The sequence below is a fragment of the Struthio camelus genome, chromosome 6 (genome assembly GCF_040807025.1).
Source record: "Struthio camelus isolate bStrCam1 chromosome 6, bStrCam1.hap1, whole genome shotgun sequence".
Classification (NCBI taxonomy): Eukaryota; Metazoa; Chordata; class Aves; order Struthioniformes; family Struthionidae; genus Struthio; species Struthio camelus.
The window spans coordinates 38,028,468-38,049,515 of record NC_090947.1 but is presented as its reverse complement, the minus strand read 5'-3'; the positions used below and the strand labels follow the sequence as shown (position 1 = coordinate 38,049,515).

The following is a 21,048-nucleotide window of genomic DNA, read 5'->3' as shown; positions in this document are numbered from 1 at the left end:
TGCAGGTCCTCAAAGACAAACTGAAAAGTACGTCTGGTTTGCCACGGGAAAAAACTTGGCATTAAGGCGACAATCGCAGAGGATAAACACATTGCTCTCTTTTTCCCCTTTGTCTTTATTTGCTTGACCATATTTTTAAGAAGATTGCTTCTGAATGAATTTTTCATATAATCATGGGAGAATTACGTGGAATAAAACTGCTGATTCTGTCTTTGCCTGTGGGGCAAAGTGCACCCGTGAATAAATCAGGAATATTGTTTAATATTACATTAAAAAGATATAATGGTATTAATAATAATTTATACCACATTTGCTGCAGCAAAAAATATTAAGTAAAAAAGCTTGTTTTAAAGAATTTGGTACTGCAACTAATCGTCATTATATTTGTACAGCATAACTTTTCTAAACCGTAATGTATAGATATTACAGAATGACTTTAAATGTATTGGTTTAGAAGAAATTTGCTGCCTGATTTACATGGTGTACGCCAAGTAAAATTCAGCTCAGGTGATTAGAAGGGAGAAGAAGGGCCCACGCTGAAGTCAGTGACTAATTACACAGCATTGGTGTAAAAGCTATAACAGTGCCACCGAAGTTCATGGAGTTTCTCAGGAGTTGCGTTATTTAATGTTTTCTCAAAGAAACATCTACAAAATCCGTCTGCGTATAACAGCCAGATTACGATTTAAGCTTGGGGCAACCACAGAGATGAATGGAAAGTTTCACACTACTCAGAGGTTTCCAAGTGACACACAGTTTTAGCAAAATATGGTAGAAATCCCATTTGCGCAGGCTTTCCAAGAGCAGATTTCTCACTGCGATTCCTGAGGGTATCTTTTGTATTTCACTACCATTCACCGAATATTAAAAGTTTCATTGTTTTAAAAGCAATATTGTATGAGTGCCTCATACCCAATGAGTGCCCAATCACTTAGAACAATCTGGGTCCTGAAAACAAAGAATGAACATTTATATATAAAATGTGATAATTAAAATCAGCTAGCATTTATCTTCTCCTCGAGGAGACAGGATGATGTACTGTCCTTGTAGTAGCTATCTTATATTCCTGATTATAAAAATAAATGGTTAAGAAGAAGCAACTACTTTGCAACAGCACTGCATATTCGTACGCAAAATGATTAATAATATTAGAGAAACAACCCACAATACAAACAAGATATAACCCCACAAAGTGGTTTTCTGATGAGTCCATAAGCTATAAAAGTAGAGCTATAAAAGTGGATCTTTTGTCTCCAGAAATTGAAGATAGATTCCTTTCGTTATAATACACCAGTACTTGTTATTTTCTGAAGTATGTGATCTGGACAATATTTCTGTTTTTGTGAGATATTTCAAAAGAGTTTTATTGTTGCTGATAGGTTTTCGGAATAATAGTTTTATGGCTGTACTGGTACCACTGTCATATGAATACAGCATATGATATGACATGGTATTCTGTGGGTTCATTCTGAAATATTTCATATAAATAACACGGAAGTTGCCTTCGGCCTGGAAATGAAGTGGTGTATTTCTATTACTGAAGTATTTCTCTGTTGAGAATAAACAACATCTCTTTCCATTGAGTTTAAAGAACAGGCTTGAATAAGAAAAAAAATCAGAGTTGTTCATCTGATCAGGATCATATATCAGAAATTCTGTCTAGAGTCAAGTACAGTAGTTTTCATAGAGCTGATATTGCAAGTTATAGCAGCTGCAAAAGTTAAACTGGAAATGATCTAGGAATTGAATTCTAGCTTAATTTTCAAATAGGGCACATGGTATAATATTTTTCAAACTAGCCACAAAATAGATGTTTGAGTCAAATATTCAGTTCACATTGATTTACATCTGAAGTGAACAAAATTTGCACCAAAATCCTGACTCCACCATATGTACTCTGATTTATTTGTGCTACCTGTGCATCCTCAGTTCCTGTTGTCTTGCCCTCAAATAATCAGTGACAAGTCTGTCGGGCTACTAACCTATTCATTTAGTATGAACCCAAATTTGGCTTTAATTTTGGCTAAATTTTTATATCATAGTGACTTTTGTGTACGTGGAATAACTTTCATTCCAAAATGAAAGTGGGCTTCTCAAACTGATTATGACTGTCTCTCTTAGTCAAAATTTTACAGACGCTTTAAACATTGAAAAAGTAACACTTTGATCCTTTTCCATTTAGGAATATATGGACTCAAACAAATACATAGAGCATTTAGTGACTCAGCTAGAAGAACAACGCTGGAATTTATGGAGGCAAGTATTGTACGCTTACATATTTATTTCTATTGTTATTTTGAAGGGAACACGGCATCCCATCGTTTTCATTCTTGATCTCAAATAAATGGTAGAGTATTGAATTTCTGCACTTTTTAATGCTTTGTGAACTGTCTCTTTAGCAAATCTTACCTACGTGAAATAACTCAGTAAGGCGACGCACACAAGTGGGATCTTGCCCTTGCAAAACAGGGCAGCTGAATCCGCCTACAGTTTCCCCTGTGTTCTCTTTTGCAAGCATTAGATGCTAGCTCTGCTTCAAATTCTTTTAATTGGACTAAATTTAATAAATGTTTTGGTATTCTTGCATATATTTTCTCCAAAGGGCACACAAAGTGTAGCTGAAAAAACAGCAGAACAGCATGAGAAATTCAGAGCTGTGAAACTCAAATGTTGTGAAGTTTTGCAGTACTCTGATAGTCCAGGATTTTCTGTTGCTTCTATGTGCATGTTGCTCAGTGCAGGCTGTGCAAACTCAGCTCTGATTTAAGCAAAGTGGTGACTTACATATGCAGCCAGTGGGCATTTCTGATCTGCCTCACAGCAAGCATGGTAACTGCACCAGCACTTCTGCAGGTCTCCTCAAGCTCTGTGTTCTTCTGGTAAGATGGATGTAGGACTTCTTTGAAAATGTCCATGCACGCATCGGTTCTGTTAAATGTCATCTACTCACGTTTTTGGGTTGTCAGCTGTCTTGCAAAAAAGTACTTATCTCCTTCCAGACATCAGCAATTTGATTGGGTGTTGACATTATGCTGTTGATGCTTTCATTAGGTAGGATAAGCTGTTGGGCATTTTTTGCATCTTTCCAAAATTTATCAACTGTCATTCATTAAAGTGTCCTGATGGCATAACTTTTAAGGATTCTTTATTGTATTTCCAAAGTACTGTTCTCTAGATGTTATTTATTTCAGGGCTGTTCTGGTATGAAATGGTAAAGATACGCCAAAACTTCCTGACCTTCAAAAGCTTCACTCCCTTTAGGAGTTAATTATTTCTTGATCATTTTAAAGTTAATTATTCTAGAATTATTGTCACAGCTGATATAAAAGGATCTACATCAATAATGCAGTATTTGATTGCACTTTCTATTTCTTAAGTATTCAGTATCTATTTATTAACTACTCAGTATCTCTCATTTTCATAGAGTTACCAGCTAAATTCATATCTGGAATAACTGTAATTCAGAGGAAATGGAATAATACCAGTGATGAAATTGATTCAACATTCATAGTCCGTATTTGTTTGAAAGGCAATATTTGAATTAACTTTTTTTTCTGAAGGCATATGAGTGGTGACAACCTCTGCTAATACATAGTCAAATATAATTTAATCTTCATAGATCAATTTCATCTTCGCAGATTAAAACCTAATTCACTGAACTTCTGATCAAGAGAAGAAATAACTATCTTTCTATGATTTTTCAGTTCAGCACCTCTCATGTGCAGAAAAAGTAGCTTTGCACAGTACGTGACAGTGCTAGTATGCGTCTCTCAAACTTCTTGTCCCGTAGGTTAAAGAGTAGTATTACAGCATTTACAGCATACAGCGTTTATGATATGGGCTTAGTCTTATTTACAGGTAAAACTCAGAAAGTTTGTGACTAATTCCTGCTTTCTTTCAAAAGTGGTAAAAGAAATTACCACAGAATATTTAAGTTTACATTTAGAAGTACAGTATTCAGGAAATTATTTCTGTAAGAATGAAGGATGAGAGCATTATATGTGGATGACACTACAGTGGCTAATTATAAAGAAATAGTAAAACATTAAAAGATGAAAAAATCTTTGCAAAGTAGCAAGGCTAGTGACATTGTTCCGTTACGAACTTACATTCAAATGAGTTTTGAAAATTCAGTGGTTTTGGAAACTAGAGACAGCAATTTAATATTATTTTAATTAATTTTTAGTACTATTTTTAGAGAGGTACTATTTTTAGGGAGGTATTGCCATAAAAATTTAAGCCTTTCAATGAGCACTACAAAATAAACCTTTCTGGGTTTGCCTGTTGTCTTCGAACGCTTTATTTCTCTCTTTTAAATCTCTAATACGTTTCATGGTGAGGATTATGCTCAGGCAGTGCTAGATTGTCTACAGCCAGACAGATGTCCTAATAAATCAGCCTAGCCCTCTTCTCAGACTTTATTATGCTCTTGATTTGTGACTAGCACAGTTTTAACCCAGTGGGTCACTGGGCCCTGAACCTGCCATTGACCGATAACCTGCGGCTTTACTCTAGGCTAGCTAATAAAAAAGACAAGACACCAATTCTGAACATTTAACTCTTTCAGTGGTACTTACAGCTGGGACAGATTTATAGCAACCAGGCTAAGACAGAGAAGACTAAAGCCAGTGTCATGGTGGGCATATCAATTTTACATTTCCTTTACATTTCTGCATGTACAATGGGACCCTAAAAGACATGTGGGGGCAAAAATTTCTTTTAATTTTAGAGAACTTGCTTGAATCTACTTTGAATACATGGCATGAGCATCTGCTGTGGGACATTTTCTGCTTTAATTGCCGTCCCTGGAGAACTGGCCGTGCTTAGGTCATGTTTCATAGCTTTCTGCTAAAATAGACTTCAAGCCCGGGTTCAGATTTTCTGTTCTCATAGACCTTTACAACCAGGAGTGAAGGTACCTCCCCAGGACGTGGAGCTGCATTTTTAACACAGCTTTTCTTATACTGAAGATCTTAATGATAATTATTTTTACATGAAGAATAACGATAGCGATAGCATATTTGAGTCTTCAGCCATTCCTCCATTTCTCTAGTCTGTTTGAACAAAATAAACTTACTGGTGGTGAAACAAATTCAGCTCCTGTGTAACTCACTGACACTTGTCGTCGGAGTTAGAGCAGTAGTGAGTGTATCTCCGTGTTTCAACAGGAACCAGAGCACTGGATTATTTTAGATTTCTCTCCCTTATCCTGTCTTGAAATAAGCTTAAAACCGGACAGAATAGGGCTGGCTTTTCTTTCCCCCTGCAATGGTATTTTCTCCCATACTCGTTTAATGCTGTTTCTAATTAAGTTAATGCGTATTGCTCTGTGTAATTCCTTATGGCAGAACCATGTGAAGAAACAACACGAAGACCAGAAATTTGCTCCTGCCGTCTTTGCAAAGTGACCTCAACAGGGGATCATAATTTCTAAGTCTTGACACTAGGGTCAATAACAGCAATTGCTAATTCCCTTAACAGAAAAAAGAATTCGTACTGCAGCATAGGATGCTTGTCTAAATACACAAGGGCCAGATTCTGCTCTTAAGCACTTTCAAGGGAATTTTATTATTAGTGCTACTAGAACGAGGACCAAACCTTTAATCAGTCATGGTGAAAGTGTTAGGATATCTTGCGTTTCAGAGTTGACCATCATAAAGCGAATGAAGGATCAACAGCACCTTACTGCATTAATATTACACTAATGAAAAACGCAGAGGAGGGAGATCAAACATGCACGAGGACCACATGGCATTTCTCCAACTTCATGTTTTAAATACAAGGTTCCTTAAATAGATTTGCTATACTTTCAGCGGCAGCGTTAGCATGCCTCTATGCTCGTGGGTTTAACGCTTGCAAACTGAAGAGGTGCCAAGTATTAAGCAGGTTGCTTTTGCTGTAATCATAAACTTCCATTGGGAGACCTTAATTGCTAACAAGCAAAATAGCTCTGCAAGAATTCTTAATGGTGAGCGCAGATTAAAATAACAACTGTGATTAGCTTTAAACTGCTTGACTAGAAAAGGACTAATCTTTGGGGAATAAGTTGTATGGCAAACAAATGAAAAGCCCTATGTATGATGTTACAGTAATGAAGGCTGTGAAAAAAAGTTAATGCTACCCCAGCTAAGTAAGGCCACGCTATGCACAAATTTCTTCATCTTGTCAGGGGTCTTAATAACCTGGCCAAGTGGAATTAAGGTCAAAGCAGCCAGATCGTGGGGAAATAAAACACTAAAACCTCGTCTTAACCCTTTCTGCGAGTTTCTGAATTACAAATGTGCCTTCTGGCCCACGATGCCAGCGCGAGTTGTATTTGGAACGCCTGGATGTCTCGCAGAGCTGGTGGTGTAGCCCATGACCAGCAGGCAGCGGTTAGTTTGGTTTGTTTTTTAAGAGACGTGACGCTTCCTTCTCCTTTGCTTCTTTGTTACTCAGCCCACCTTCTTCTTCTCGTTGCACTTCACCGTCTCGCCACTGGACAGAGCCAGAAAGCATGTGTTTTGTGCTGTTGTCCATCCAAATGTACATCTCACGTTTTTCTCAGGGTTTTTTTGCCACGTTCCTTGAACACTGCTGGATTTGGCATCATGTTCAATTTGTAAACTCCACAAAAACACAGATGTAGTCCATTCAAGAAATCCTTAATATTTGGAGGTGAGGTTGGCAGAGGAAGAGCAGAATTTAATTTGGCAATCAGAAGTCATTTCTGTAACTCAGGTGTTTCCAGCTAAAATTAGTATGTCCTGTATGTCTCTCTAAAGCCAGAGCTTTTGATTTTAGAAGCTGTATTAACTGTGAATAGCTGAATTGTGTTAACTGAAGTTAGAAGGCAAACTAGGTTCTCTGACAGGGTTGACGATGCTGCTTCAGATACACGTTTCTACCAAAGATTCATATTTGACTCTGCACATTAGGAAACTACCTACTGATAACTTAGCTGATTTTTGGCCAAATGTGCTTTTCTGTAGATCAGTGTAAAGTTGGATGGTTGGCTGAACATTGCATGTGTAGTTAGTAGGTCACAAAAAGCGCTGCCGTTGTATTGGCTGTGAATGAGAAAGACTCTTCCTTTGAATCCCCGGGACAATGCCTGTGTCACACCACGCTTGTTAAAGATACTTTTTCATGACTGGAACTGAATGACAGAAATGTGAATAACGAGTAGACAGAAAAGCAGGCGTTTTACTGTTTGCTTTATAAATCATATGTCCAAAAGGATCATAGAGGAAAGTAAGAGATAATAGGTTAAAGATCACAAATGAACCATATGTACTACGTAAGCCCACGATAAATATTAAACTTCCCATAAAAGAAAAAGACTGGATAGACACTAGGACACTTGTTGCAAGTCGCAGTAAAACCAGTGCGTACTTAAGTGAGTATAATTCATCTCAGTGTTCAAATCAAGACCGATTGTTTTTTAAACAAGTAACAAGATAAATAGATATCTTACAAAAGTTTGCACCTGCTCAAAAGATTTTATCAGTTGTACAAATCCGTATATAAAATAATTGTCCTCAGTTAGCAAGTGATTAAAGTTGATGGTCGTTCTACGTGCAGCGGTGTACATGATCAGTAAATACATCTATTTCAAGAGTGGGGCATTCCGACCCAGTTTGGGCATATCTTTTGCGGAGCCGTTCCTGCATTGACTTACAACTAAGCACAGCTTGACGTGCTGTGGTATATGAGAAATGTGGCAAATGCTGGGTGATTGTGTCATAACGCATTCATAAGAAATACTCATTTTAAAGCATATGAATCGTGGCCTGTTTTCTTTGCTCAGGGAAAACTCCCGTGAACGCTGCCATCAGTTCTGCCCGAGTAAGGGCTGAAGCGTCAGGCCTCCCTTACTGAAGCCATTACGTAAAGGAGTTGAAACCCTCGGAATACAAAATAATCTTGATACAAGCAAATATCTCCGTATCCGTTCTAAGCAAGCCAGATTGAAAAACTGCAGACAGACGATGGAAAAACGTTCCTTAAGAAGTAACTTTACATGGTCATGTTTATGAAATTAAATAAATTAGCCCACGTTGAATTTAAATTTTTAATAACATTGCGCAATTAATTAGGGAGCGGGGTGTTTTTGCACAGATGCGTGCCCGTCTGAATAGCAAGAGTGCCTGAACCATGAATTGATTTGTTTCTTTTAAGTTAAAAAAATAGAAGGCCTTGAGCAAAAGATAGTCTTCAGATTTATTTGGTAGAAGAAGGTTCACAAATGTTCCCTACCAAGTTGAAAGGAAAAAGGCTCCAGCAGGGAAGTATGTGGAGGGTCTATTTGACATATGGATGTTAAAAGCAAAACGCATGAACAGCCCAGAGTAAATTAGTTCCTCATTTGCATGCCGAGAAATGAAACGGGTAATCTTGGCATGGTTCTCTGTTTATTTTACATCTTTACAAAAACGAACTCTTTTGTGTATATAGATAGAGATAGAGATAGAGATATGTATATAAAACTTCATGGGCTACTTACTTAGGGTTAGGAAAAAACAATGTTTTGAGCTGCTTCTGTCTGAAGGTGAGCGTGGATGGCAGGTTTTGGTCTCGCGCCGGCGCGGGTAGCAGGCTGCCGCCTCCCGCATGCGAGCGCTGCGTGGCCGCACGGCTGAGGCACAGGCCTGCACCAAAGGACCAGCCGTGCCGGGAAAATACCCGGCCGTGACTAATCGGGAACCGTACCTCAGTTTTCAGCTATGGATCCAATCTTGAGAATAACAATTTACAAGCAACGTATATGCAATTAGCTGTTGCTGTTGTTCTGAGCTTATCATCTAGTCCGTTTTTAAAACCAAGCATCTCCAGACCTAAACTTGGGTGTTCTGTTTTTATTATTTTATGCTGAATTTCTTCTTCCAATCTCGCTAATGGCTAGACGCAGCCACACATATTCATGTTGAATCATATTTCGCTCCCTGGATAATTCCAGTGATTTTACTGGAAGCGCTCAGGGAATAATTCAGCGTGAGTAACAGTGACATTGCCCTGAAGTCTCTTCTCCGGCTGAACAACAGTATTTTTAAGCTGAGACTCTTGCCCGTTTGGCCCAGGAGAACCAGTGGATTTACATCAAGGTAACAAAATGAGAATCTGAGCTATTACAGAAACAGGATGTTAAAGTATCTTACAGAAAGGAGTAGCACAAAGACCGAGACTGTGATCTGGGAACCTCGGCGAGAGGATTTTTCTGGAGGTTTTTTCTCCCCCTTTTGGGGGAGGGAGGGGCTACGCAAAGAGAAATAGAAATGTCATTAATTCATTATTATTTTTTGAAGGAATGCTGCACGACTGATCTGTTTCGCTAATGAAGTATGCCAAAAAGGGCATTGCTGATGGCAGTTTTAGCAGAGGCCAGCGAGAAAAACGTGTATGAAGTTATGCAGGTCAGGTTAGCACCTTTCCTTGCCAATTAGTTTCACTTGTGAAAGTTAAATAATCAAGTTTGGCATTTCTATTTCATTCTGCAGTGCTCTACCATTTTTATTTTTCTAAATTACCTTAAAGCAAGACTTTTAAGACCCCAGGTGAGAAGAGGGCCTCGTTGCTCTTGTCTATATACAGAGTAAGAAATGGTTTTCATTTCCTTGGCCCTGAGGATGGAACAAGAAATAACAGCATTTCCACTTTACAGAGAAAAATAAAGTCATGGATATACTAAGTAATGGAGGTTTCAGAAGAGATCTGGGGCTAAGTCAAGAAACCGAACTGAGTTTTTCCGTGTCCCAGGTCAGTGTTTTAATAAGAAGACTCTGTCTGTCATGTCACAATACTATGTGTTGTCTGTCTTCCCTGCTAGGGGGGGAATGACCTTCCTGGAGCACTGTTTGCATCTTGAGAAGGTTTTAGTGTTTAAAGCAGTCTCAGTGACAACCTTATCCTCTGCTCGCCGCTGGTACAGCGTTCTCCTATGTCTCCAGTGCGCGGTGTGAGTAGGCTTGGAAGAGGAGACCCTCCTTGCAGGCGGCACCTCGGAGGCTCTTGCCCGCGGCCCTTGTCACGCCGCAGTCCAGGTGCTCCAAAGTCCCTCGTAAGTGAGCGCGGCTCGCAGGAGATGGTGCTCGCAAGGGCAGACGGGGGAAGCGTTCTAGCTCTGAGCTCGTGAGACAGTTTAAAGGCTGTTGATATTGCTGTGCTGGTGCAAAGGCTTTTAATAAAGACAAAACAACAGATGTAGATATATGTCACATCTGGCTGGACCTACTGAAAAGCAAATACTGCTTCAGATCAAAGTAGGACACCTGCGCAACAAAAATATTACGGTGACATTGGCTCTTCCTGTTATTTAATGTAAGCGTGCGCTAGTCTATCGCTGCCATCTTCCTGCTTTCTGCCATGGCAGCCGACACCTCTGTCCAGCCGCTACGTGCGCTTGGCCGCTAAAGATCCAGCTGCACTAGAATATGGTTTTGCAGAACTGAAATTTAGGCCTATAGCTAAGACACTCGCCTGGTCTCTTGCTTAGCTCTAATGTTGACTCTGATCAGACTAGAAGAGCTTGGAGAGGTACTTCAGAGCTTTCTGAAAGTTTCCTTTAATTCTGTCGAGTTCGGCCGACTTCTGTTCACGCATGCTGAGATGCAGTGAGATGCAGAGTTCGTGTCCTATAAATTCTGCCTGCTGTATGACACCCTTTTTACTTTAACAAATTTTTCATTGCTATATTTGTTAGTAAAATATCTTAGGATATGTCTGTAGCAACTGATATTCTGGGATGTGGTCCATTTGCACCTTTTTTTTTCTTTCTTTTTTTTTAATCAGGAATAAATTCCATCATATTCTGCTGCAGGGAAAATATCTCTGCATTTATAGCATAAGCCTGTGTAAACATTATTGTAATGGGTTCCACTAGGGACAAGGTTTCAAATATAAGGCAGTATTCATCAGATATTAAAGACCTGAGCATACTTTTTTCCTACTTAAGTCATTGTGGTTCAGAATTTGCAAACTCTTGCTTAGGCAAATATCCCCCTGAGATTTTAGAAAATGAATAAAAGCTTGCAAAATAGAGACCTCTTAGTTTTATTTAGCACATGATTAGTTAAGCAGAGTGTAGATGGTATAATTTAAATAAGCACACAACAGCAGCAACAAAACCAAGCTAGATGAATCTCCAGCAAATGCTCAGGAGTAAGGAAACACCAGCCTTTGCAGGATATTTAGTTTGCTGTCATTTGTGTAGCACTTTTAAAGATGACAGAGGGATAACCCTGTCTACTTCCAGGTGCTGCCAGAAGAGGCCCGTGTTGTACTGCCCCAGTGCTTGAGGAGGTCTGAGGCTCATTTGATGCTACCTCTCAAAATTCTTCACAATTCAGTTACTTACATAATGACCTAAAAATATATATATTATTTTTCACTCAATTCAGTGGAAGTAGATTCTTAGTCCTCTTCTAGGCAATTTGAGAGCTTTTAAAGTATTTTTGGGAGAAATAAGTACATATGGTGTGGTTCCTGTTAAAACTTCCTGTATTTTTACCATCTTCCACTCTTCCTAGTTGGGGAAGAGAGATCAAATGCAAAGGAAGTACTGATCTTCCGGTAAAGCCCTTTGCGAGGTCGATCCAGGAGTGCAGATCGAAGTCGTAAGCACTCTGAATCCCTCTCCCCTTTTTGTCTAATAACACTATTATAAACGCTTGAAAAACTGGCCAAATGCTGTTCTTCTCCCGATGAGAGGAACGCAGGGATTTCCTTTCACTTCTGTTCTGCAGTGTGGAAATCTGAAAACGGCAGGGCTTGAGCCTTTATTCAGACATTTCAAAATATAGTCAGAATTCCCGTGTAGGATCCAAATTCCCACCCATTGATAGCAATAGAAAAACTTGTGTGAAATCTTATTTAGGTTGAACCTAACTGGTGTCAATACATCTTGCGACGTAGATTGCGAAGAGGCTGCGACTCTTGCTGTAGCCGTTGTCAGGAGTCTACATTAGGAACTCAGCCACGGGGTTATTAGGGATCAATTTGTTCAGGAATCTCTCTTTGGACGGATGATCTATGAAGTGTTTTTTTAATTTCAGCAGAGAGTGCTCAACAAGTGTGTCAGGTATCTGTTGTTGCATAGCGTATTCTGCAATAGCTTTCCCTGGCGATTCTCCCAGATATACAGGCAATCGTCTCAATATTTGAACTGAAATCCCCCCCAAACGCCGTACTGCTTCAGCTCTCACTGAACAGCGTGCAGTATCTGGCATGAAACAGCGACTGTTGCATTTTCTATAAATGACATCACTGCATGTGATTTCTACCTGACTCATATTTAATAGCGTTTTGGAACACCACGTATGAATTGCTGGGAACCTTTAGGCATAATATCTGAAAATCTAGTTATTACCTCACCTATATATAGTTTCAGCCCTATGTAAATAAATTAATCACTAATAAAAGAAGACAAGAAGTGTTTTGAACTTAGTATTTCTGGAGGTTTCTTCTTTTACCCCAGATTTTTTAGCATCGAGTTTCTCCCCGAAGCATGACCCTCCACCCTCCTCAAGATTACATGATCATATTGGTATTATTAATTACAATGGAAATAGGTCACGTCCAGCCTTGCAAGATGCCTGTTCTTTCCCAAGTCTCTCGCACTTGAAAGAGGTGGGGAACGCGCTGTAGAGCGCAACGGTCAGCAGAGGTGAATCACCTCCACAGCGGTGTTACGCCAGTTTAGAAAGAGAGGTCAGTTAAAGAAGTGTCCTATCTTTAACAGTTGCTACATGTCTCTGAGAAAATGGCAAAATTCCCATACCAGGCAATTACGGAATTTGTCCACGCTAGCTGTTAAGTTCCTGTATTTAAAATTATGGCTACCATTAATGTATCAAGCTAATGCTATTATCTACTTCAAGTGCAGTGTTTTGAAGTATGAGCTTTGTATTTCCAGTATCACTGCAACAGCAAGCAAAGTCATGAATTTTTGTTTGAAGACTAGTGTATTGTCTTGTAAATGCCTATGCTAGTTGAACTGCTCAAGCCTAGGGACAAGAAATAATTATGATTTGGAATAAGTACTTACTGCTGTATGTGAAACCGAGATACTATTAAAGAGACAGAGAAGAACAGTATCGCAGCTGTCAGGAACAGTGCAGTCTGATATGCAGAGAAAATACTTTAAGTTTTAATTATGGCTTTAAATTGTAGATAAATACTGGTTCTTTTTAATTCCGTATCATTTCTACCTATAGAGTAGAAGCCCAATTCCATTGCTCTTGATTTCAATGGAGGTAAACCCAGACCTGAAAATAATTAAAGTGGCCATAAAGCATTTCATTTCATGAGTCCTGGTCCGTCTGGCATATCTGGTAAAATCATTCAGCGAACAGCACCTGCAGATTTCGCTAGGAATTTGAGTAAAGTAGAATTATAGAAAGACAGATGTAGTCTTTAAATTAAAGCTTTGTATCTGACAATTTAGGGACGGGTAGAAAGATTTGTTGACTAGACTGGAAGAGTATTTTAAGACCTGCAGTATCACGCTTAGGAAAGGATCATAATTATGCCATAGATTTACCTGCATCTTGGCTATGGTTGCAGTTCTGGTCTCTCATCTCAGAAAAGGTGTAGTAGCACTAGAAAAGTTCCGAGGAGGGCGAAAAAGGGCTGATCAGAAGCACGGGATGGCTTTCATATACGGACCAACTAGGAGTCTTCAGTCCGAAAAAAGCAAGTCACTTTAGGCAGGGGAATGACGGCTCTATAAAAGGTGAGTAGCATGGAGAGGAACAGATTGTTTGCTGCTTCTTCCCATACAAGAAACACAGGGTATCAGATGAGACTAACAGGTCGCATGTCAAAAAAGAAATGAAGAGATTTTTTTCCTAAGTACGTAATTTAAGCTTTGGAGCATCTGCAACAGGATGTTGTAGGTCTTAAAAAGTGTATGTGGGCTCAGTGGGAGAGTGAACACGTTCACGAAAGAAATCCAGTGAGATTTACTAAACGCAGAGAGAGCGAGTTTGGCTCAGGAAGTCCCCGAGCTCCCAGATGGCTGGAAACCGGAAGAGTCACATCTTTCCTGAGACGTTGACTTTTTGCCATTACCAAACAATGATACTGGGCCACACTTTTTGTAAGATACTCATTACCTCAGTCTCAAAAACATTCAGCCCTTGCAGTTTCAGTCACTAACTATAAAGGAATCCGAACTGGTTACTTAGATTGATTGTACAAGCAACAGGCTTTTACAATATGATTACATTTTATTGGAGTGTTATTATTTCAATTTAAACAGGAATTTAACATATTTTAAACCCCGTAATTAAAATCGGCTCTTAGGAGAGCTGCTTCAGGTGTTTCCCGGCACAACAGAGCAATGCAACCTGTCAGCAGAAGCTGCTCAAGTCCTGCGCAGCTGCTGCGTGACCGTGGTTTAAAGCACGACAACCCTATCCCCGCCTGGCGGGTTTGGAGACCCCCTCCCTTTTAACTACTACTCTGTCTAGTTTCTTTCTCATGTTTCTTCACGTCTTTCTTTCATAGAGTTTTTTCGTATTTAAGAACAGGAGTCGTCATTAAACCATCTACTCCGCTTCCCAGTGTAGTACGGTGAAGCATACAGCTTTGCTCAGTTACACTGCATTAAACTCGGTGACTTTGGTTAAGGCAGGAATCGAGAGCAGCCCTGGGAGAACGGAACTGTTGCATCTCACCAGGAGAAACCGAGGTGCCGGCGTCAGCTGCTGCTGGGGAAAGGAAACGTTAACTTTGACAGATTGAAACGATTTTTGCGGCTCCCATCTAGGCTGGACCTCCCGACCGAGGAGGAAACCCCGTCTGACCAGACCTGGACGGCGGTCTACCTGGCAGCCGCGCGGCTGGCCGCACAGACCCCCTCTCTGTGCCTCCGCGGGGGGCACCGCTGGTTCCCTCTGCAAAACACGCTGCCTTCGCCTGCAGTTTGGGCGCTGTTTCTGATGGCACGTTCGCTCTGGATGGTCCATCCGCCCGTGGGCGTATCGCACCTTTCCCTCAGAAACCGCCACATACCAACACTAGAAAATACTCTGGCCTTTCCTCAGGTCCGCAGCCGCGTTTCTTCGGCACTTCTCCTCTCCCCTCGGTCTCGGCTACGGCCGAGTCGCGCCTCAGCGCGGCGGGGCGCGATGCCCCCGCGGCCTGCCTCCCTCCCTGCTCCCGGGCCGCAGCTTCCCCCGCTGCGGGCGGAAAGCCCTGCCCGAGGCCTCGCTTGCGCTCCTCGCCTTCACCGCCATGTTGCTACCACAAACGACCGATCCCGCCCCAAAACAACACCTGCCCGACCTCCCCCTAACCCGGGAGATTTGCTTCCGACTAGCGCACGGTTCCGCGGACAAGGCACCAACCGTTTCCCTGCCAAACGCGGGGTTTGGGGCCTGAGCCCGGCCGGGCTCTGGACCTGGGTCTGGACCGGGGCCGCCGAGGGCGCTGCGCGGGGGCGGGGAGGGAGGGAGCCGCCCGCAGGCCCCGGCCCCGGGGCGCCCCGCGGCAGGCAGCAGCCCGGGCCGCCCCCCCCTCCCGCCGCCGCCGCCGCCGCCGCACAACAAAGCGGAAGCGGCGAGCGCGGCTGGGCGCAGCCGGCGGGGCGGCGGCGGCGGCCGCTGGGGGCCGCCCCGGCAAAGTTGACGGTGGTGGTGGTGGCGGCGGCGGCGGTGGTGGGGGGGCTGCGGCGGGCGCCTGGCCCCGGCCCGACAGGACCGCGCCGCCGCAGCAACAGCCGCCGCCGCCGCAGCAGCATGCGCGGCCGCCGCCGCCGCCGCCCGGCAGGTAAGCGCCCGCCCGGCCGCCTCGCCTCGCCTCGCCTCGCCTCGCCTCGCCTGCCGCCGCCCCCGCCGCGTCTCCTCCCCTTCCCCCGCGGCCCGCCGCCGGCGGCAGGCAGCGGCCTCCCGGCGGCGCAGGCACCTGCTGCCCGCCCGCCCGACCGGCCGGCCGCCCGCGTCGCCGGGGAACCGCGCGGGGCGGCTGCTGCGCGGCGGGGGCGGGGGGGAGGCCCGTCCCGGCCCGTCCCGGCCCGTCCCGGCGCGCCCGGCCCGCGGCGGCGACATGTCGCGCTGGCGGCGGCAGCCGGCGGGGGTCACGGCGCGGAGCCGCGTCCAGCCGTAACGGGGCTCTGCCTTTCCTGCGGGGTGTGTGTGTGTGTGTGTATATACACATATATATGTATATCTGTATGTATACATGCATATATTTGGCTGGAGGGGCGAGGTGCGAAGCCACGCGAGGGTTGGCGAGCGCCGGCTGGAGCCCTGTTGCTGCAGAGGCAGCGGGGTTGCTTTTCGCGGTGGGTTTGTTTTTTTTTTTGGGAGGGGGGAGCCAGGGTCATCCTGACCAGCCCTCTTATTCCTGTTATGTTTTGTTTTGTTTAGTAAATGGCTGGTGGGAGGGAGGCGTGATGGAGAGGGGTTTGAGCGGGAGGAGGGGGGCGGCGGGGCGCGCAGCCGAGGGGGCGCGCGAGGGGACCCGCTGGCGGGCTGTCGGCCGCTCGCCTCCCTGGCCTTCGGCCTTAGGGCCGCTCTCCCGCCTCTGAGGTGGCCTTGCCCAGAAAGCGATGGAGATAAGGTTGACCGTGGCGCGGCCTTGCTGTTTCCTTGAAGGCGAATAAATAAATCGGAGGGACGCGCGAGTAACACGTTGTCGCTCACTTTTATTTTCTGTAGCTCGGCTCGTCCTCCGCGTAACGAGGAATAAAGCCGGCTCCCTAAACGAGACGGTTTAGAAACTACCCCTGTGAATTTGTACTTCTTAAAAACTGGTATTGCAGTTAAAGCCCGTGTTTATCGTTAGAAAGCTGGCTGAGTTTTTAACAAGGGAGGCAGCGTTTCGTAGACCAGTGATTTACATCTGCGAGATTGACTGTGTACATTACTGGATTGCAGATAAGCTATGTAAGTAAACAGAAGTGCAGCGCTCTGTTATTGTGCATGGCTATGGAGATATCATGGGACTTCTTTGCCAGTTAATAGCATAAGGCTTCGTGGGAACTGTTTGATCTGCAGGACTTTTGCTTGGCAGTGGTTTACTTAAGGTTATTACACTCTGTTTGGAGACTTGTATTTGCTAGCCATTATTGCATTCTTAGCTCCAGGCTTCCCGGAGTTACAGGTTAGTAGGTCGATAAAAATTGCACTGAAACGCTGGATCTGACAAGCTGGGCTTTTAAATGTGGGAGGGAAATAACTGCGCAATAGTCACAGCTCTGAGGATTTTATCCTATGCGTTTCGACGCAGGTGATGAAACAAAGATACTTCTTTTGTCTCCAATGCTGAGGATGTCTTTCCGTTTCTTGTTAAAAGAGAAAACAAATTGAATAAACCAATTACCGTGTTCTTTTTCAGGATAAAGGGAACAGTGCCCCTAGTTGCATTTACCAGGACTTGGTGCCGTTTGCCAGCGAGCGCTGGGAATAAGGCCATTGGCATTAGCGTGGCTTGCCAGTAGCAAGAATCAGAATGTCATCTGGTCTCTGCTACTGTGAATTTATGTGCTCCTTTTAAAACTTGGAAATTACCATGCTGCACAGAAAAACGATGTGAAAAAAAACAGTGCTAGATTGCTGTTGTTTTAAAAATGTGCTAATAAAAGTTTGCATCTCCCGATTTAAAGCACTTCTGGAACTGGTTTGTGAACCAGCAGGTTTCAGAGGTGCTTTACAGAGCTTGGCTGAGTTTGACTTTCGCTACCTCTGTTTGAAGACCTGCTTAAGCCTTGAGTAAGTGCAGTGTGTGGTATAATCCCCATTCTGCCAAATACTTGAACCTTATGATTAACTGTATACATGGAGCAGTTGCATTCACGTCATATAGCACAATTTATGCAGTTAAAGTGAACCATATGGTCCCCTCGCCCCCAGCGCAGTGGTGTGCTGGTAACTGAGGACAAGTTGGATGTTCACTGCAGAAGGCTGATGCTCTGACAGAAAACTGGAAAAAGTCAAAACTTTAGAGTAATTTCAGCATCTCTCACGTAATTCCCTCTTTCTCTAAACACTGCTGAAGTCTTGTGATAGGAACGCTGTGTCCTTCGGCTTGGATGTATTACCAGTTTTACTTGACCTTTTCAATCTACTGTCTTTGTACTTAGATGTTTTAATAGTTTCCTGAGAAAGTTAGTGCCCCTTGAGCTTTTTCTCATCTGCCTCTTTGCTGTTAATTTCAGGTAGCGCTGATTTATTGGCAGCGTGAAGTACAAACGCATGTGCCTTTGGCGTGTGGCATCACCTTTCTTAAAATAATTATCTCTGTAATAATTATTTCATGGTTAACTTCTCTACTTCTGTGCCACATAAGGCATATTACAACTTTTGTAGAGCCTTACTACTCTACCGCTGATTGACTCGAATGAATAAATCCCTGCACAGATAAGCTCATTGAGAGAAGCCAGATGTACCAGGTGTTGTGTATAAATCTGTTTCTACACTGATTAACTTTCAAGTTTAAGACCCTGATTTTGCAACCAGTTAGACACCCGCTTAACCTTAGCGCTATGGCGTTGAAATAGATAGGCTTCCCTGAGTGTGAAGTTGAGCACGTGTGTGGTTTGTTTGCAGGATTAAAGTTTGTAAAGGTGCGCTGCTGAAGAAGGGTGGAAGACAAAAACAAACAAAAGCCCTAACCCCTTGTGCTTTGCTCCGGTTCTCAAGAATTAGGGTAAATAGCTGCTAATAGTTTTGAGTTCTTTAGTTAAAACGTGATTGTACGGTGTGATGGAGCTGGCTCAGGACTGGTATTCAGGCAGTGGGGCTTGTGTTTCTGCTTCTGCCTTATGTTTCCGTGGAGGTTTGAGGCCACTTTTTCCACCTGAAACTGCACTGTGGTGAAGTTCAGACTGTCCGAGCACTAATGCGGAGTTGCCGTCGTGCAGGAATCGTGTGATGAAGAGGCAATTTTAATAATACTGCAATAAAAACATCAACCAGAAGCCTGGTAGTTTTCTCATTTATGTTTCCTTTATGAAGAAGGTCTGGAGGGACTGCTGAAGCAAAATTCTGTTTATTACTTTTAACTCTTTGGTGTTGCACACTGTTTAATAGAAACTCCGAGAAATGACCAAGGAATTTATAGAAAGACTAGGTGTTCTGCTAGCAATATTCATGATATGCAAAATTCTTCTAAAAGTCAGAGACCCTGGCGTTTTCTAGTTCTTTGAGAATTGCTTTTTCTTCTATACTTTTCCCTTAAAATGGAATTGAGAAGCGCCTCCTTTTTTTTTTTTAAACACAGAGAAGCTTTAAAATACAGAAATTAACGGCTCATAAAGGAGAGTCAAGTAATTCTACCTCTTTAGCTGTGGAGTGTGCACTGACGGTTCACATTTGAAACATAAATTATTCCTCAGAATAATCAGCGTGCAAGTAAGATCAGGAAGAGAAAACCAAGGCATGGAAAGAAAGAACGAAAGAAGGAAATTCTGTTAAACTCGCAGAAATAGATTTTCCAACCCTGCTCTGTGTTGTGAAAGAGAAGTCTCCCTTCTCTCGTCTCGAGATTTTTCTTAGTCTGTGCAGTTCCGAGTATGCAAGCCAAACACTTACCAGTTGCTCTCCATATACATCCTTGTTTCATCTTCTAATAACTATCCTTGCACTGTGTATAAAACCCCTTTAAATAGACTCTTGGCTCCTGGTGGCCTGTGTTGTTCTAAATAGACAATGCAGCTGTTCTCTCGTTATATACACTTGAATCCTTAAGACAGTTCAGTAAAATCCGTGCCAAGATTTCAGCCATGTTGCTCCTCTGAGCCACTACAGGCAAATAAATTCTTCAGCCATCTGTATATTTATTAATAAGAAAGTTGCTTGTGACAGAGTACACAACTTCCTTACTCTGAGAGGATTTTTTTTTCCCCTGAAGATGAGCTATCTGCTTTATAATTCTAATCTTTTGTCACATCATTACCATATGCTCCATCACTTTGGTGGAAATTGGCCTTTACAGAGCTTTTCTGCTATTTCTCTCCCTTTGTGCTTCTGTGGCTGGCCTGCGTGTGCCTCTTATTGGTGCGCGCTGTGTACGTCTGCCTTCCAGCATGCATTGGCTGGTCTGCTGGCTAGACGTAAAAGCCAAGTTGTGTTTTGTAAAATGATGACCTCCACTGACTTACTGCAACCTGAAGGGCAGGTACGTCCTTCATAAATACAGAACAGCGTACAACTTGGTTAAGCCTGGAATCTAGGCCAGACCCGGTGCAATAAACTTACAATTCTGTTGACTTTGGTGGAGTCCAAAGCTACCAGCTGAGCCATACTCAACGTGTGGCACGTCCTGGCCTTTTTTACATCTGTAACAAAGTGGTTGCTGGTGCCTACCGAAAATGGGATTGAATCAGAATCATTCCTACCCGTGGTAACGGGAATCTTGCGTGCCAACTTTCAAATAATTTGCTATATAGAAAAATATTTTTACATGTAAATAGCACACGTAATAGTACAGGGGCATGCTGGGAATGCCTCTGAGCTCTGTTCCTCAAGTGAGTGTGTGTAGTTCATAAAGTGGGAACAACGTGCCGTACGGTTTTCTACGCAATTCTCTTCCATGTAACGTCGGCTTTACTACTGCTGCTGTAGCTTGTCTTTTGTAGATGAGAAAGTGGGTATCAGTATCCAGTTACCATTATCAGAGTCACCTATAGAAAAGGAATATTTACAGTACTGTAGTATGCTGTTATGGCTTGATTTTTAACACTCTTGTGAAAAGCAAGTACGTTTACATTTGCATTGGCATTTAAGTAGGGACCATGCAAGGACTCAGTAGGTGCATGTGTATTATTGACCGGTGTGGCGCAAAACACGAGTGCTCGATGTGCTGCGATCCTTTGGGGTTCTGGGGCTGCGAGTCCGCTTTCCCACCCTATTGGCCGTAGAGGCTGCGCCAGTTGTTGGCCCTGGGCGTGCACCAAAGGATCAACTGCTGAGGGACGCTGCATCTGATTTGCACGTGAGGTGCTCTGGTTGTCGTCCCAGAGCACAACTTCAGCCTTGGTCCCTCCAGAAGGGAAGCAGCTGGAAGCTCGTCAGGGGTGTGCTCAAGCCTTCAAATGTAGATGCAAGACAAATTGGCAGCTAAACAGGA

The 21,048-nt window shown here is 43.1% G+C and overlaps 1 protein-coding gene across 5 annotated transcripts in view; it reads left to right on the top strand.

Moving 5' to 3' along the window:
- The window catches only part of NCKAP5 (NCK associated protein 5), a 416,795-nt gene that overhangs the window by 157,465 nt on the left and 238,282 nt on the right, over positions 1–21,048 (top strand). For 4 of the 5 annotated variants that reach the window (XM_068949189.1, XM_068949188.1, XM_068949192.1 and 1 more), the window contains one exon: positions 2,183–2,256. In XM_068949189.1, the coding sequence (XP_068805290.1) occupies positions 2,183–2,256 (74 nt within the window). Of the gene's footprint in view, positions 1–2,182; positions 2,257–15,643; positions 15,748–21,048 lie in introns of those variants that run through there. The other variant, XM_068949193.1, reaches the window with a different exon arrangement.